Genomic DNA, 17205 nt, shown 5'->3' with positions numbered 1-17205 from the left:
GTTAGTCAACGGTCATCAGATGGTTAGTCAACGCTCATCAGATGGTTAGTCAACGCTCATCAGATGGTTAGTCAATGCTCATCAGATGGTTAGTCTACACTCATCAGATGGTTAGTCGACGCTCATCAGATGGTTAGTCAACGCTCATCAGATGGTTAGTCAACGCTCATCAGATGGTTAGTCAACGCTGATCAGATGGTTAGTAAACGCTCATCAGATGGTTAGTTGAAGCTCATCAGATGGTTAGTCAACGCTCATCAGATGGTTAGTCAACGCTCATCAGATGGTTAGTCGACGCTCATCAGATGGTTAGTCAACGCTCATCAGATGGTTAGTTGAAGCTCATCAGATGGTTAGTCAACGCTCATCAGATGGTTAGTCAACGCTCATCAGATGGTTAGTCTACACTCATCAGATGGTTAGTCAGTGCTCATCAGATGGTTAGTCAACGCTCATCAGATGGTTAGTCTATACTCATCAGATGGTTAGTCAACGCTCATCAGATGGTTAGTCAACGCTCATCAGATGGTTAGTCAACGCTCATCAGATGGTTAGTCGACGCTCATCAGATGGTTAGTCAACGCTCATCAGATGGTTAGTTGAAGCTCATCAGATGGTTAGTCAACACTCATCAGATGGTTAGTCAACGCTCATCAGATGGTTAGTCTACACTCATCAGATGGTTAGTCAGTGCTCATCAGATGGTTAGTCAACGCTCATCAGATGGTTAGTCTATACTCATCAGATGGTTAGTCAACGCTCATCAGATGGTTAGTCAACGCTCATCAGATGGTTAGTCTACACTCATCAGATGGTTAGTCAATGCTCAACAGATGGTTAGTCAAAGCTGATCAGATGGTTAGTCTACACTCATCAGATGGTTAGTCAACGCTCATCAGATGGTTAGTCTACACTCATCAGATGGTTAGTCAATGCTCATCAGATGGTTAGTCAGTGCTGATCAGGTGGTTAGTCGACGTTCATCAGATGGTTAGTTAGAGTTGCAGAGCAACATGCATTCTGTGATTCTGTGTGTTTCCTCTTGGTGATATTTGAGAGCCTCTGCAGAACTGCACCAAACCTCCAGTGTTTTGCCCTCCTCCCCCACATGTGGCTCTGTGAGGCAGGACTGGCATGACATGTGCTCCTGATCTTCAGTAAATGACCCTGCAGCACACCCTAGAAAAGTAGCCCCAGGATCCCAGTTTCAAAGGTCTCTGTGTGGTTTTTTCTTCCGGATGAGTTTCGAGGCTGGGCAGGCTTTTTGGAGCTGGGGACTGAATCTAGGGCCTCGTGCCTGTTGGCAGGCACCAGGAAGCTGAGCCAGCTCCCCGCCCTTTTTCTGTTTCTATTTTGAGAGTCCCACCAAGTTTCCCAGGTTGAGCTCACTCTGTGGCTGGGCCAGGCCTTAAACCTGCCATCCCTGTACCTCAGCTTCCGTAGCTGCAAAGCGCCAGTGCCTGCATCAGACACAGAGAGCAGTTCAGGCAAGGCAGAATGATAAAAGATGCCCAGACAACCAAAGCCTGGCTCAGCCACTCACCCTTCTATGGCCTTGGGCAAGTGAGTAAGCTTGCCTCTGTATTGCAGGCCGTGGTGAGAGATCATAGCAATCTCTGTTCTGTGGAATTGTGGGTATTGGCCACAACATGACTAAACGCCAGGCACTTGGAAGGCAGGCGGGGTCTGTACCGTGTTATAAGTCACAACTTCATTTCCTTCAGCTCACACACAGATGATGTTGTGTGCATGCTAATAGGTTTCTAAAAAACAAATTCTCAGTGTTTGGTCGACCCAAACCAGTCATTAATTACTTCTTAGTCTCATTCTGACATGGCAAGGTGTGCTCTTTATGTGGTGCCAAGGTTTTGGTCAATTCAGAATCAAGAGGGCTGGGAGCACCTGAGCCCTCCCTCTGGTCATGTCCAGAGTGGAGCAAATACCGATCAATGGAGGGAACATCTACCGTCACCCTGCAGGGTCCTACGCTTTCTAGTCCAAGTGCTGGATACACACGCACACACACGTGTGTGCACACACGCTCTGGAATTGGGCTCTGTGATTCAAGCTTGCTTCTAGCCTTAGCTCTCTGTGTTTTCTCTTTGACAGGCTCAAGGCTATTTGCAGCCATTTGAATCTCAAAGCTTTCCCTTGCATTCATAGCTCATAAAATGCCAGGCTGGGAAGTGTACGGATATGTCTAGGGAGACAGTCTAGTCTCACAGGTAAATGAGAGTAAGACGCCCATCTGCCCCACACAGGAGATGACTTTGGCTATGATAAAGCCAAACCCCAGGTGTCCCATCTCTTCAACCGGTGCCCTTCAATTGCTCCACGAATGAAACATCACTTGAAAACACCAAATGTGAACACCACACAGGGGGTCTCTAAGTGGCACTGAGTGTATGATTGAACAGCTGTCGACACCAGTGGGTCACAGTGACCCACTATTAAAAGAACTCAGAAATATCTTTTTTTCCACCCTCTGTTGATTGCTCCTTCAGTCTCCCAGACAAACACACTATTATAAAAATTAGCCCTAGCACAAGGATTTTGGGGTCCTGAACGACAAGTTCACCTATAAGCTTTTCATTTTAGAAACCTCTAGAAGCTCTCTATCCCACTAAGTTATTGGGAAGGATCAACTGTGCAGCCTTGGAGTCTGGAAGCTAATCTTCTTCCCCGACTTTAGGCTGCCCTGTGGCCACATGTCTTCAGTTCTGGGGAAATGAGGAAATGATTTCATATTGACTAAACCAGGGTCAGCCTGGGACTCCAAGAGCCATGTGGGTGACCTTGAGGTCCGCCACACAGAGTGAAATCAGACCCCTGCTTTAGCCGGCAAGCACAGCACAGGTTAGCAGGAGGAGGGCACTGTGCAGGCGAGCCCTGTAGGAAGTCAGGCCTGGCTTAGGGTAAGAACATCGCCACTCACACCCACACCCCCGTAGAGAAAAGCAAACTTCCTTGCAGAAAAGTAAAGCAGAGAGAGGGAAGTCTGGCTGGTTTGTCACAAACTGTTTTCAACAGAAAACCAAAACCAAAACTCAAAAGCATATGCAATATTTGTGTTTAAGGTCATTTTTGTGAAAAGACTACTTTAAAAACCCTTATTTTTAAATTTAATTAATTTATTATATTTTAAATTTTTAAAAGTTCTTTGAGACTTTTCATAGATATCTCATGTAAGATATAAAGTCCTTTGCACTTGTGCCCTGGACCAGGATATCTGGATCATATGATACTTCTGCTACCGGCTTTTTGAGGAACCTCCACACTTATTTCCGTAGTGGCTGCACCATTGTGCCCTCCTCCAGCAGAGAATGAGTGTCCCCATGACCAGGTTTCATGCTACCATCTGTCATCATTTGGTTATTGACCTTAACCACTCTGACCGGGCTTACATGAAATCTCTAAGTAGTTTTAACTTGCATGGATATTGAGCATTTTAAAAATTTCTCAGATGTTTGTGTTTAAATTTTTTTTTCTGAACTCTGTTTAGTTTTGTGCCCCATTTTAAAAGTTAGGTTTTCTTGGTGTTTAATTTTTGAGTGACTTACATATCTAGATGTTAACACTGTGTTGGAGGTGTAGCTGGTGAAGATGTTTTCCCAGGCTGTGGGCTGTCTCTTCATTTGAGTAATGGCACCTTCGCCGTGGAGGTCTCACCTATTAATTACTGGAATCGAAGCCTTCTACTATTGGGTTGCCATTCATAGGTCTTTTCTTATACCAACGAGTTCAAGCCTGTCCCGTACTTGCTCCTCTGTCAGACTTGGGGTCTCTGGTCTTGTGTCGGAGTAGAGTTTTATACAGGGTGACAGAAATAGGTTGAATTTGACCCCTCTACTGTATCTATCCAGTGGGTACGCTTGTTGGAGATGCTGCCTTCCCCCTAATGTGTATTTGTAGGCTTTTTTGTCCCAAGTTGGGTGGATGCAGAGTGTGGACTCATATGTGAGTCTTCAATCCTGTTCCTCTTATCAATGAGTCTGTCTTGATTCAGTGCTGCGAAACTTTCATTGCAATTTTGATGTAGATTGCATTAAATCTATGCATTGCTTTTTTGGGGCGGCCATTTTCACAATATTAATCATACCAATATATAAACATGGGAGATGTTTCCACTTTATGGTTTCTTGTTCAGTTTTTTTTTTTTTTTCATTCTTTTAAAGGTTCTTTTTTGTTGTTGTTGTTGTACAAATCTTTCGTTTCTTTGTTAGGCTTATTCTAAGATATTTTATGATTCTTGAGGCTATTGTGAATGGTGTCATTTCCCTTGCGGTGTGTTTGTTGTTCGTATGCGTGAAGGCTGCTGAGTGTTGCTTGTTAATTTGCTGAATTAGTTTCAGGTGTAGTCGTCATCTGGTGGCGTCTTCAGGGTCTTTTACGTGTAGAATCATCTACAAATAAAGATGCTTCATCTTCTTTCTGGTTCATATCCACTGTGTCTTCACTTGTCTGGCTGCTCTAGCTAAGACTTCAGACACTGCTGAGCAGGGGCAGGCAGAGGGGTCATCACTGTCTTGTGTTTCTGGTCCTGTGGAAATACTTTGTGTCCTCTGTTTAGGAAGATGTTAGCTGAGGGCTTCCTGCAGGCTCCTTTTGTTATGCTGACACTGCCCCCTGTCTCCCTTGCCTCTCCAGGACTTTTATTGTTAACAGTTGTTGGATTTTTGTCAAAGACCTTTTTTACAGTTAGAGAGATGACCATGTTTTCTGTTTGTGTGGTGCATTAAGTTTATTGAGCCATTCCTGCATCCCTGGGATAAAGCTGACGTGATCATGGTGGACAGTCTTTCTGATGTGTTCTCAAATTAGCTTTGGAAGTATTTTTATTGAGGATTTTCACGTGTGTGTTCACCAAAGAGTCTGGTCTTAATTTTTTGTTGGGTTTTGGTATCAAAACAATACTAGTCTCATGAAAGAAACTCATAAATGTTCCTTCCATTTTCATTTTGTAGGACGCTTTGATGAGAATTGGTGTTAGCTTTTCTTTAAAGGTCTAGTAGAATTCTGTAATGACTTCATCTGGCTTGGGCTTTTTAGTTGGGAGACTTTTTAATTACTGTTTCTCTCTCAATTACTTAAATAATGTAGTTCATCTTTAATTTTGGCAGACCATATATATCTAGAAGTTCATCCATTTCTTTTACATTTCTCCAGTTTGGTGGAATATAGATTTTTAAAGTATATTTGAATGAGTCTCAATTTCTTCAGTGTCCGTTGTAGTGCCTCCCTTTTCCTAATTAATTTGGATCCTTTCTAATTAGTTTGGTTACTTTGGCTAAAGGGTTTATCCATCATGTATATCTCTTGAAATAACTCCTTGTTTTTATCTATTCTTTGTATTTATTTTCATTCTATGCCATTAATTTCAGCTTTGACTTTTGAGCATCTCTTCCAGTCTGTTTCCTTTTTGTTACTGTTGTTCTTTCTCCAAGGCCTTCGCATGCATCATCAAGTTGTTAGCCTGAGATCTCAACCTTTGCTGTAAGCACACGGTGCTGTAAACGTTCCTCACACGGCGGCTCTCCTTATGTGCTATATAGATTTTGCTACATTGCATTTTTATTTTCATTCAGCTCTAAGAATTTTTAAATTTCCTTCTTGCTTCATTTACTAAATGCTGATTCAGACATATGTACGTTGTTCGGTTTCCCTGAGCTTGCGTACTTTGTCATTTCTATTGCCATTGATATCTGGCTTATTTCATCATGACCAGATACAATTCAGGATGTGACCTAAATCTCCCTATGTTTGTTGAGACTTGCGTTGTGTCCTAATGTGTGGTCTGTTTTATAGGAAAATCTATAGTTTTAGTTATTCTATAGATGTCATTAGGTCTGTTTATGATGTCATTGAACAATAGAGGTTCTTTCTTTTTCCACATACCCATATGTTTGTGAAAGTGGAGTATTGAAATCAGCCAGCATTATTGTTTTGGGGTTGATCTGTGGTTTTAATAGTGTTTCTTTTATGAAGTTGGGTGTCCTTGTGTTTAATGCATCTATGTTTAGGATTGTAATATCCTCTGTTGGGCTTTCCTTTGATGATAATACACCCCTATGTATTTCTGACTAGTTTTAATTTAAAATCTATTTTGTTAAATACTGCAATAGCTGTACCTGCTTTGATCTTCCTTCTATTTACTTGGATCTTCTGTCCCTAAGGTGGTGTCTTTCACTGGCCCTGAAGCATGCCGTTGGAGACAGATCCAATCAGTTAGTCTGTTTTTATTTATTGGGGAGTTTATAACAAATTAATTCTATTATCATTTAATATTAAGAACTATTGTTGAAGTATGTATTAATTTCTGTCATTTTGTTGAATTTATGGTGTCCTATTGACCTCTTTTGATTCAGTGTTTTAGGTATAGTAGTCTGTGCTGGCATCTGTGGTCTTTCATAACTTGTAGAGCACATTATAAAAGTCCCTTCTAGCTCTCTTTAGTCTCCACTGGAAATTTTACTCTTATTCTAAAGATCCTGCCTTTACATGAGACTCAGATTTTCTCTTGTCATTTTCAATATCATTTCTTTGTTTTGGACATGTAGTGTTTTGACTATATGATGTAGGGAATTTCTTTTCTGGTCCTGTCTATTTGGTGTTCTATAAGCCTGTTGGACCTTCTTGAATTAGGAGATTTTTATTCTATAACCTTGTTGCAAATATTTTCTCTTCCTTTGACCTGGGTCTCTTTTCCTACTATACTTATTATTCTACAGGTTGAAACTTTCTTTATATAGGATGGCTTCCTGCATGTTCTGCTCTTAGAGCTGTGGGGGATTTGACATTTCCTTTGACTGATCTAATTCCTCTATGTTGTCTTTAAGAGCTGATATTCTCTCTTCCACATGATCCAATCTATTGCCAAGACTTTGCTCTGAAATGTTCAATAAATTTTGCACTTCCAGCTTCATTTAATTTTAGCTTTTCCTCTTTATTAAATTCTGTTTTCATGTCTTGAATTGGTTTTTGTTATTTTATCAAACTGTGTTTTTACAGTCTTCAATCTGGCATTCATTCATCTCCTCTTTGAATTCTTTGATAATTTTCATTATTTTGATTTGATTATCTTATATATCATCTAAGTCACTCTTCTTAGGGGACATTACAGTGGAAGTACTAATTTTTGATGCTTTATCTGTGTTTACAATGGGTTTGAGACATTTGGAGTAAGGTTGTCGGTAGTGTTTGTGGTTGAAGCACTGTGTTTGATTATCCCAGTTTGTCAGAGGATTTGGCCAGCTGCTGTATGAGCTAAGGGCTCAGTCTTTGGGTAATTCAGTGTTGAGGTTCAAATGGGTTATCAGAAGTAGACTTACCTCACCACAAGCTAAACCCAGAGGTCAGGGGTCAGAATTTTTCTTGAGGCAATAGGTACCAGTGCAGTGGGCTATGCTAGTCTCGAATTCCTGGAGGAAGGGGGTGAGGGAAGGCAGGCCCAGGGCATTTCATCCTGGAGCCTAATGCAGTTGCATGGTGGTTGTGGTGCCCCTCCTGGGAGAAGGTGAATCTCGAGGTCATGGGTATGGGCACAGGTGGTGGTAGAAATCTAGCGCCTGCCTAGATCAAAGCCCAAGTGGGTACAGCAGAAATGGGTGGAAATTGGGGATAAAAAGCTCTAGACTCTGCCTGGCGTGGTGGTGCACGCCTTTAATCCCAGCACTTGGGAGGCAGACCAGGCCAGCCTGGTCTACAAAGCGAGTCTAGGACAGCCAAGGCTACACAGAGAAACCCTGACTCAAAAAAACTAAAAACAAACAAAAACTCTAGACTCCCTGCCTAGGGATGGGAGGCAAGGAATCCCAGCCTTTCTTAATTCTTAGCGTTGGACAATGACCCATATGTCTTCATTATAGATTACGGTCAGCTGGCACACAGGTGGAGGGAGAAACATAACAAATAGACTAGCCAGAAAAACCCACAGAGTTTGTGAAGAGAGAGACTGGAACCCAGAGGATGGGGACAGACCATCTTTCCTCCCTGGCACCTCCTCACCATGGCGTTTCCTTGCCTTTGTCATCTGTGACTGGCTGTGGATTAGAGGGGCGCGAGGCCCGGGCTGGGTGTTGCTCACCGTTGTTCCCCAGTGCCAAGCGCGGGCACAGGAATCACAAGCGGGAATTATGAAAGGACTGAGTCAACAAAGGCACCCGCAAAGTGGACAGCGAGAGTCCCATGGCCCCTGCGGCAGCCACAGAGAAAGAGCTGCCATTGTTCCCTCAAAAGCAGGCAGCCTTGGACGTGACTGAGCCAGCTGGGTGCCTGCCTGCAGGAGCCTTTCTGTAAGGGTGGCTTCACACACTCCATCTTATGTTCTCTTTGGCCAAGGACTAGTCTGCTGAGGACATTCTGCCTCTGATCCCTGAAATGGTATCTTCATCTTCCCTCACTTTGGGATCATCTGACTCTGTGTTACCTGCCCCTCGGGAACTCCCGTTCTTCCAAGGCATACGTGTCCCTCTACCCTCTTCTGTTCCCACCCTGCCTTAATAATCTCTCCATTTATCCTCTTGTGGTCCCTTTCTGCGTTTATGTATGCATACTGTATGTACAAATATGTGTATATGTGTGTAGATTCTTCCTATGATAGAGCACACAACATAGTCATCTTTGACTCTAGGTTATTTCTCTTAATGGTCTCAATTCCACCCATTTCCCTGAAATATCATGTATTTTTATTCCCCCAAACTCTTCCCACCTCCTCTCCTTTCCCAGGATATGACTTTCTTGGCCCAGACAGTTTCTTAGTGGAGGCCACTGTTGCCCACACCCCCATCCCAGAAGCAGAGCCAGCGATTTCTAGGACTCTGACATGAAGTGATCATTCCTTTAACCTCTCAGCAGGGGTGGTGTCCTAGCAGCCCACTCCGTGCTCCACTGCCCTCCAATGCCTGGGAGAGGACAGCGAGGGTCCCTCTTGTACAGTCATCGCAGACGTTGCTGACTCTGGCTGCCCGATGGCAGCTGAGCCACCCCACAGATTAGCCAGTCACCCTCAGGATGACGTCAGGGACTCTGCAGGACGCATCCCGAGAGTCTGAAAGTTAGAAAGGGTGATCCTAAGGTTATTGCCTTCACCATCAAATAAATATAGGTCTGCTGCAGTAAAGTCGTTCACAGAAATGCACAAACATCACTCCAGCTTCGGAAGATTTCAGTCCAAACGCCATCTGTCAGGGACAGCATGTCAGAATGCTTGCAGCCAAAGCTGAGGATCTGAGTTTGGTCACCAGGAGACTCACACGATGAAAGGAAAGACCTGACTGTGGTAATTTGCCCTGTGATGTCACACACACACACACACACACACCTCATGCAAGTGCCAGTATGGTCAACATGGAAATGGCAGCACAAAGACACTTCCCCACTTTGGGGCAAGAGAGGGCTCAGATGGCCCTGTGGTTGGAGGCTCCCGGGGAAGAGGTTTTCTCAGCCATTTCACAGGATTTACCTGCAGGGGTGACAGATGGAAGACCACAGAAGCAGGCAGGCAGGTGGGGCCACACCTACCATGCCTGCGGTGCAAAGGCTTGAGGTCCTGGCTCCGACACAGGGAATTAACCCTCCAGAGACGGGGGACATGTGACAGTTTACCTTGCAGAACACATGAAGATTGATTGAAAACTCCATGCTAAGTTACACACAGTGACTCTCTAGTATTTGCCATTAGGCAGAGTTCTCAAGACATATAGGAGTCTACCAGGACAGAGGGGAAATACACACACACAGGACACACCCAGTCTGCCTAGAAAATAGAGGAAGTGGCACCAGCTATTGCCATCGGGGGAAGTCACCATACTGAAATACAGTGCTTCCAAAGGGAACAGACAGAATAACCACAGGCAGTGCCCTCCCACTCACCTCTCACCCACACGGGGCCAGAGGCCACAGGGCTGATAAAGAACCTTAGCAGACGATGTGGGCAGGCGTGAGTGGCTGGAACCGAAACCTTTTTCTACCAACCTCCTACTCTCTCTCTCTCCCCTCCCCCCTCCGCTCTCTCCCCTCCTCCTCTTCCCCCGCCCTCTCTCTCTCTGTCACACTCAGTCCACTCCTGGTACCACCAGATCCATGCCCCATCCTCCATCAGAACCAGAAGATGCCCACAGGCTGCACAGGCTCCCAGACCCTGCCCCATCCTCTATCAGAACCAGAGGATGCCCACAGGCTGCACGGTGGCTCCGAGATGCTTCATCTAGCACCACCTGTGAGCCTAGATGACGTCATTGCTGACAAGGTCTTTCCCAAACCATGAGGCCCAGAGTCTTAACTCCTTGACTCCAATCCTGCCTCTCCCTGCCGCTGGCCAGAGAGGGACCTTTTGGTGTATATACTCAGAGAACTTGAGACACTCCTGCTATGTGGCCCGGGCTGGCCTGAAAGCCACCATACAGCCCATACTGGCCTTGAACTCCAAGAGGTCCTCCTCCTGCCAGAGGGAAGGAGTACAGAACTACACCACATGCCCAGGAGAGATGCTGACTTTAATTTCAGTAGTAGTAAATACTGGAAAACATCCTTTGTAGTGGCCCCTGGTTTCTTCCCCACACTCACACTGCACATTTGTTTTCTCGCAGGAGAGGAATTTGGACTGGTTTCCTCGGATGCGAGCCATGTCACTCGTCAGCAACGAAGGCGACACCGAGCAAAACGAGATCCGGAACTTGCAGGAGAAGCTGGAGTCCACCATGAGCCTGGTGAAGCAGCTCTCGGGGCAGCTGGCCGAGCTGAAGGAGCAGGTGGGGGCAGGGGCAGGATGGTGGGGAACAGGTGGGGGGGCGGGATGGTGGGGAGCACGGGGGGGGGGCAGAGGCAGGATGGGAGGGGGGGCGGACTCGAGCCACCTACCTCTGTGAGCTGTGTGATGGCATCTCAGCAAGCGGGGACCCCCCCACCTCTCCTCTGTGGACAGACAGGGAGGGGCCTCTTTGCTCTTGGTAATAGATCTAATTTCTTGCCGGGCTTTGGATTTCCAAACTCATCGCAAAGGCAGGTATTCACTGATAGCTGCCACTGTACTGTCCCAGCCAACCCTTTTAGCACTCATAAAACAGTATGGCCAGGCCCGTTGGCCGCTGTGAAATGATTACAGCAAGGGTAATAAAAACACAACAGATCTGTTTCCTAGCCATGGAGAGAAGACTTGATCTTCCTTCCTACCTCTATGGTAATTTACTTTTTAAAACAAATTCCTTTGTGGTGATATATATTCTGCGTGGAACCAGACAGTGTGTTCCTGGGGAAGATAAGGCATCCGTGGCCCTGGGCACTGGGGAGGGATTAAGAACACCAGCTGAACACAAGCACGCACACACACACACACACTCTCTCTCTCTCTCTCTCTCTCCCTCCCTCTCCAGATGACAGAACAAAGAAAGAACAAGCAGAGGCTCGGCTTCCTCGGATCAAACACACCCCATGTGAACCATCACATGCCACCGCACTGACACCATGGGGGCACGCCGTGACCAGCCTTTCATCAGATGCCTGCCTCATCGGATGGAGAGAGAGGGAGGGAGGGAACAGTGGCTATTGTTGGAAAGCTAAAAAACAACTAAGTGCCAAGACGCTGAGCCGTTTAGCTCCCAGAACAATCCATAACTGTGTTTTCATGCCTGAGAAGACTCGAGCTAAAACAAAACAAAACAACAGCATAGGGCACAAGACTCTCCGTGCAGCAGGAAGTAACCAGCCTGACCCGGGGAGGGGCTGGGAGGGAGAGGGAGGGGGAGCAGCAGACCTCCCTGCTCAATCCTTAGGCCTTGGACTTGTCTCCCACACACTGACTGCAGCCTGCCTCCGTCATGGCTGGTTGGAATTTATCTCTTCGAGTTGTAGCACTCTGGGCCAGTGAGACAGGAAGCCACACTTTGGTGTCTAAGTCTGACTAAGAAAAAAATTAAAAGATTAAAAAGGAGAATTGAAAAAGAAATGTCATGAAGCTTCCAAACCTTACATATTACCGGACAGTTTCTTTATGACGTGAAACCTGACCGGCTCGGAGCGCTACACACTTGGTGCTTCGGAGTTCACACCCCACATACTGAAAATGTAACTGGATCAGGGTCACATTCTCCAGGACTCTGCGGGGTCTGTGCAAAAGGAAGTTCTCATCCAACTGGCTAAGAATATGCTTGTGATCAAGGAAGACCTGAAGAAGAGAAGCTTGGCCGGAGGACCCAGGAAGTGATGTTTTGAGTGCATCTGCTATTAAAATATACAGGTATTAACACAGGCAAAGACGCAGAGGTGACAGCAACATTGAGAAACTTACTCTTGTGTCCCAGCCTTTCAAAAGCATGGGTCAAAGCAAGTTGATTTATATTTGTGGTGCTCGAGGGCCCTAGGTGTTTGCTATCTCTGCAGCTGCAGCAGGGAAACCTAAGAAATGTATCGACTATACAGGAACATGCGACATTTCAATGGCGTATTTAAGACCATTAAGAGTAATGGCTTTCCAAAACGTAGGCAGACTGTAACTCCTTCCCCAAAAGTGTTTTCACGTTGAATCAACGCAACCAGAATTTATCAAGGGAGAAAACAACCTGGATGCATAGATGATTTTTGGAGACTATTTGAGGCACGAGAGACAAGTTGAAAGTGTGAGCACTGTTTTGTGGAGAGGAGCCACGGGCCAGCACACTACATTCTAGCCAGGCTTTGGAGACAGACCCTCTGCCCTGCAGATTCTTTAAACTCTCAGGCACCGAGGGGCCACGTGGAGTTTGTTACAACGATTTGTAAAGCTTCAGGGTGATTCAATATAGTTTTAGCTGTTGACTTCTAAAATGCAAAGTTCAAATCCGGGGTCTGTGTAGACTCAGCAGGAAACCTGACTGGCCTACCTTCTACTCCGTAGGTACAGCCATGGGACCAGCGAGCTGCACTTTCTAACTAAAGCTACTGGTACTTGACTCACATGCACTAGGACCACACAAAATTAAGACTCGCTCTTCATCAGGACAGTGCTTCTCTTAGCCTGAAGGGGGAGGATGCTGATGTCCTTGACTTGAAGTGTTCTAAGGCAGTGCCGCACTGACCTTTGACCCTTGTCAGAGATCCGTCGGCAGTTATCCTTAATTCTTTGCTAAAACCTTAAACTATAATCACACACCAAAAAAAAAAAAAAAAAAAAAAAAAAAAAAAAAATGTTTTTAATGGTGTTACCAAAATTAGACTAAGGCATCCATTTTTAAAACCCAAGGCCATCAATGCTGTGACAGTACCTGATAACAGTACAGTGTGCTGGGCAGCAAGAAGAGGCAGGAGCTGCTTCCGGCTGGCGTGACCTACCCTTCCGGCAGTTGTGCCAGCACCTCTCTGTTCAATACTGCGGTTTCTCCTGTGGGAAATACCCAAACACTTTCACCTAATGAGACTCTCACTATGTCAAAATTAAAATTTTTCTCAGCTGCATTTTTCTTTATTCCTTTCCCCTCTGCAAGATTGAAGATTATAAAACAAAATTTAAAAAAAAAAACAAAAACATCAAACAAAACAAAAGGCACCTTCTAGGATACTGAATCTAGAGATGTTAAAAATGAGGAAATTTGATGTCTGGTTCAGAGTTTGTATTTGTTAGGTGTGTGTGCTAATGCAGCTGGGTTGTTTGACCGGAGTTGGGTATAGTTGGTGCCCTCATGTGTATATAGCTGTGTTAAAAATGCAGTCACCTCTGACTTATATGCTAAGGAGAGTTTTCTTAAACTTAGGTTATTAAAATCCATATTGGTTGCAAGCCACAGCTCCCACTGAATCCTATTTTTAATGTGCAGAAGGGTTTGTTCCTCTGTGTGTTCCACTCGGCGGCTCAAGACTTTAATCAAAGATATTTTCTAAATTAATAATTGCTTGAGATTAGAGCCTTGCACTGGTTAGAGATATAATACTGACCCGTGTGTTTGTGTGTGTGTGTGTGTGTGTGTGTGTGTGTGTGTGTGTGTGTGTGTGTGTGCACGCAAAGATGGTGTTTCTACCCTTTAGAAAGGTCTCACAAAGGGCTTGTTCTCCTGAACCTGCCATTTTCTTTCCCCTGTGGATAAAGATCACACTTTCAGGTAGACTGCTGATACCATCCGGAAGCTAATTTATTTGAACAGAGCTGATATTCAACCGATCCCCATATTCCCAGCTCACAGCTCAGACTTGTGGCTGCCTTCTAAACGTTGTAGTTGTTTAATTATAAACTGTAGTGTGGTGTGACTCCGTCCCTGGGACTGAGTGTGAGAGGAGGCTTAGGAGTTGGCAGGGAAGACTAAGACAGGACTTCACTTCCCAGGATGCCATCTGACAGGAAAGGGGTAGGAAGGGCTCCTCTCAGGGGACCCAGTGGATCAGAGGAGGTAACTGTTGCATAGCAGTGGGCCTCACAGCTCAGAACATGCAGACAGCCATGCTGTGTGGAACAGTAGCCAATAGATGACATATACCTGACAGCTGTTTCAAAGCTATATTGCAATACTTATTGTAGTCCTCTGGCTTGGAGACCCTTCTAGACCACGGTGAGATGAGACACAGTCAGCCCCAAGGGGGCAGGCATCTTAAATCCAGACCAGATGCCTGAGGGATCCAGGTGAAGAGCTAAGCTGTGTGCTGCTCTGAGGCTCCTGCCCTGAGCAAGGCGTGGGAAGGTTGTGGAAGCCATGCTAAGCTCTCTGTTTTCACAGTGTGGCAGCCAATTCCAGATTTCAGAAACTGCCTGAGGCTGCCCAAGGCCCTCTGCTCACTCACCTGCTGCTGCCCCTGAAATAACAATTGGTAAAAGTCCCACGTACTGGACGACACAATGCTAAACTCAAACAGAACTAAGTGCACGTGAGAACAGGCCTCTGGAAGCAACTCCAGGCACACACCTCAGAACTGGAGTGTCCCCACAGACTTGAGTAACTTATGAGGTGTCTGTGCCGATGCTCACCTCACCAAATGGACTGTCCTCTAGCAATAGAGAGTGTCTGTATTGTCTTTTAAAAAGGTGATTTTAACATACTGTCAGGACTGGATAACTTATAAGTTAATATTAATAAAGTGAGTTTGTACCTTGTGTGCGCCTTACTCATTTCTTGCTATGTTTCTGAAGAGTACCTGTACTGGTGTGAAAAGGGCAATGTCGTCATCGCTATTTCACACAGCAAGACTGAGAGACAGAAAAGACAGCTCACACAGTATGGACCCCAGGGTTTGTTGGGAACTGGCCAAATCTCCACACAGATTCCCAGAAGCACTCCGTGGACACAGTTCCCCCTTAGGACAGTTTTCAACCTGTGGGGGTCAAATGACACTTTCACAGGGGTTACCTAGGACCATCAAAAGACACAGATATATTTACACTACAATTCATATCAATAGCAAAATTACAGGTTATAAAGTAGCAACAAAAATAATTTCATGGCTGGGTCACTACAATGTGAGGAACTGTATTAAAGGGCCACAGCGCTAGGAAGGCTGAGAACCACTCTTAGAACAAAGCTCAGCCTTCTGCAGCTCAAGTCAGCCCAGGCAGGGTGAGTCACACGCAGGCTGAAGAGATCTCTTTGCTGTGCGTGTTTTCTAGTTCCTTGAAGCAGTGTGGCAAGCAAGGTCTGCTTTGGTTTGCTCCAGTCAGAGGAAAGGTGGCTCAGGGGAGGATGGGAAGTGGGTTCCTCTTCCAGTCAGAGTGCCTGGCACCCACAGTAAGACTGTGCACGCACAGGGAGGTAACAGGCAAGTCCCCAGACATAGCCTCTGTCTGGTCATCTGGGTGTCCTGAGGAGGTCTCAGGAGGACTTGTGTTCAGAAAATAACCCCAGGCTAGAAGCAAGGTTGTCAGTGTCTCCTGGGGCCCTCCCCAACTGGACAGGCCAGAGTCATGCAGTGTCTGTGACTGACAAAGACACCCCAGACTAGAGTAGGCTTTGCTCAAACCTTCTGGGGTTTGGTTTTTTTTGGGGGGGGCGGATTTCACTTTATAGCCCTTGCTGGCCTAAAACTCACTGTTTGGACCGCACAGCTTCAAACTGAGAGGCTCACCTGCTTTGGCTTCCAGAGTAAGGGTTTCTCAGGTGCAGTGCCTCATTCAGGCTTGCGCACTGAACTGGTTTGTAACAGGCGACAATGAATCTATGCCCCCAACACCTGCCTTTGGCCTTGTGACATTTGTTTGTTTTGCTTTGCTTTTTTAATCTGCCTTCATTTGGGGCTATCATAGCCTCCTTTCTCTATGTCAATACCTTTTTCCTCACTTTCACCCACCCCCACCCCCGAGACAGGATTTCTCTGTGTAGCCCTGGCTGCCCTGTATTCACTTTGTAGACCAGGCTGGCCTCGAGCTCACGGAGATCTACCTGCCTTTGCCTCCTTGAGTGCTGGGATTATAGGCGTGCACCACTGTGCCCAGCTTCCTCACTCTTTCAATGTGAGTCTCCTCAGCATTCTATGCATATAAAATTCTTGGACCATCACACTGTAAAGTAAGGCCTGGTGTATGAATAGCAGTTATTGTCTTATCAAAGAATCAAAGTAACTGTGGCAAACACGGCCTGAAAGATTTAGGGTCAGCTTAGACACCATAGTTAGCATAAGGAGGGTGACAAGCTCGGGGTGCTGCTGCTTCTGCTCCTGACCGGGGGTCTCCAGCCACCTCTGTCAGTCAGCAGGGCTGGGGCATTTAGCGGGAGCTGCGAGCCAGGAAGGTGAACTGGAGTTGTCGTCCACACTGTAGTGGCCTGAACATGAAGCTGGCGACCTCTCTGTGAACCGCATGTGCCTCCAGCCCAGGACTAGAGGGTGATAAAGGAAGATGTCCCCTGAGGGCTGGAGGGCCAGCCAGAGGCCAAGAGTCCAGGGGGACCCATTGTGGTACCTGTCACCTGCGCCTTCCAAACAAAGTGACCACTGCTTCATGCCATCAGTTATCCAAAGGTCATGAAAATACCTCCTGCAAACATAACATACAGCCTTACAAACAAAGGACTTCTGGGAAGCATTATTTCAGCTCAGCTAAGCTCATATAACCACAAATCATCACTTCCCTAGAGTTCATGTCCACTAATAACAGCTGTGATGTTTACTTTTAATTGACATCACATAGGATCACCCAGGAATAGAGCCTCAATGGAGGGCGTCTACATTGGGCTGGCCAGGCACGTCTGAGGCATGACATCCACTGTGGGCGGCACCATTCCCTAGGCCGACGAGCATACAGTCATTGCTCTCTATTCC

At 45.9% G+C, this 17205-nt stretch overlaps 1 protein-coding gene across 1 annotated transcript in view; it reads left to right on the top strand.

Annotated features, from left to right (window-relative positions):
• Window positions 1-11719, top strand: part of LOC127197744 (inositol 1,4,5-trisphosphate receptor type 2-like) — a 149077-nt gene extending 137358 nt beyond the window's left edge. Inside the window, exons 21-22 of the mRNA XM_051155691.1 lie at window positions 10587-10748; window positions 11370-11719. Coding sequence (XP_051011648.1) covers window positions 10587-10748; window positions 11370-11456 — 249 coding nt within the window. The 3' untranslated portion in view covers window positions 11457-11719. The remainder of the gene's footprint in view (window positions 1-10586; window positions 10749-11369) is intronic.
• The last annotated feature ends 5486 nt before the right edge of the window (window positions 11720-17205 follow it).

Source organism: Acomys russatus, chromosome 13 (assembly GCF_903995435.1).
Source record: "Acomys russatus chromosome 13, mAcoRus1.1, whole genome shotgun sequence".
In the NCBI taxonomy this organism is placed as follows: domain Eukaryota; kingdom Metazoa; phylum Chordata; class Mammalia; order Rodentia; family Muridae; genus Acomys; species Acomys russatus.
The sequence above is the reverse complement of the archived record's forward strand: the minus strand, read 5'-3'. Positions and strand labels throughout refer to the sequence as shown.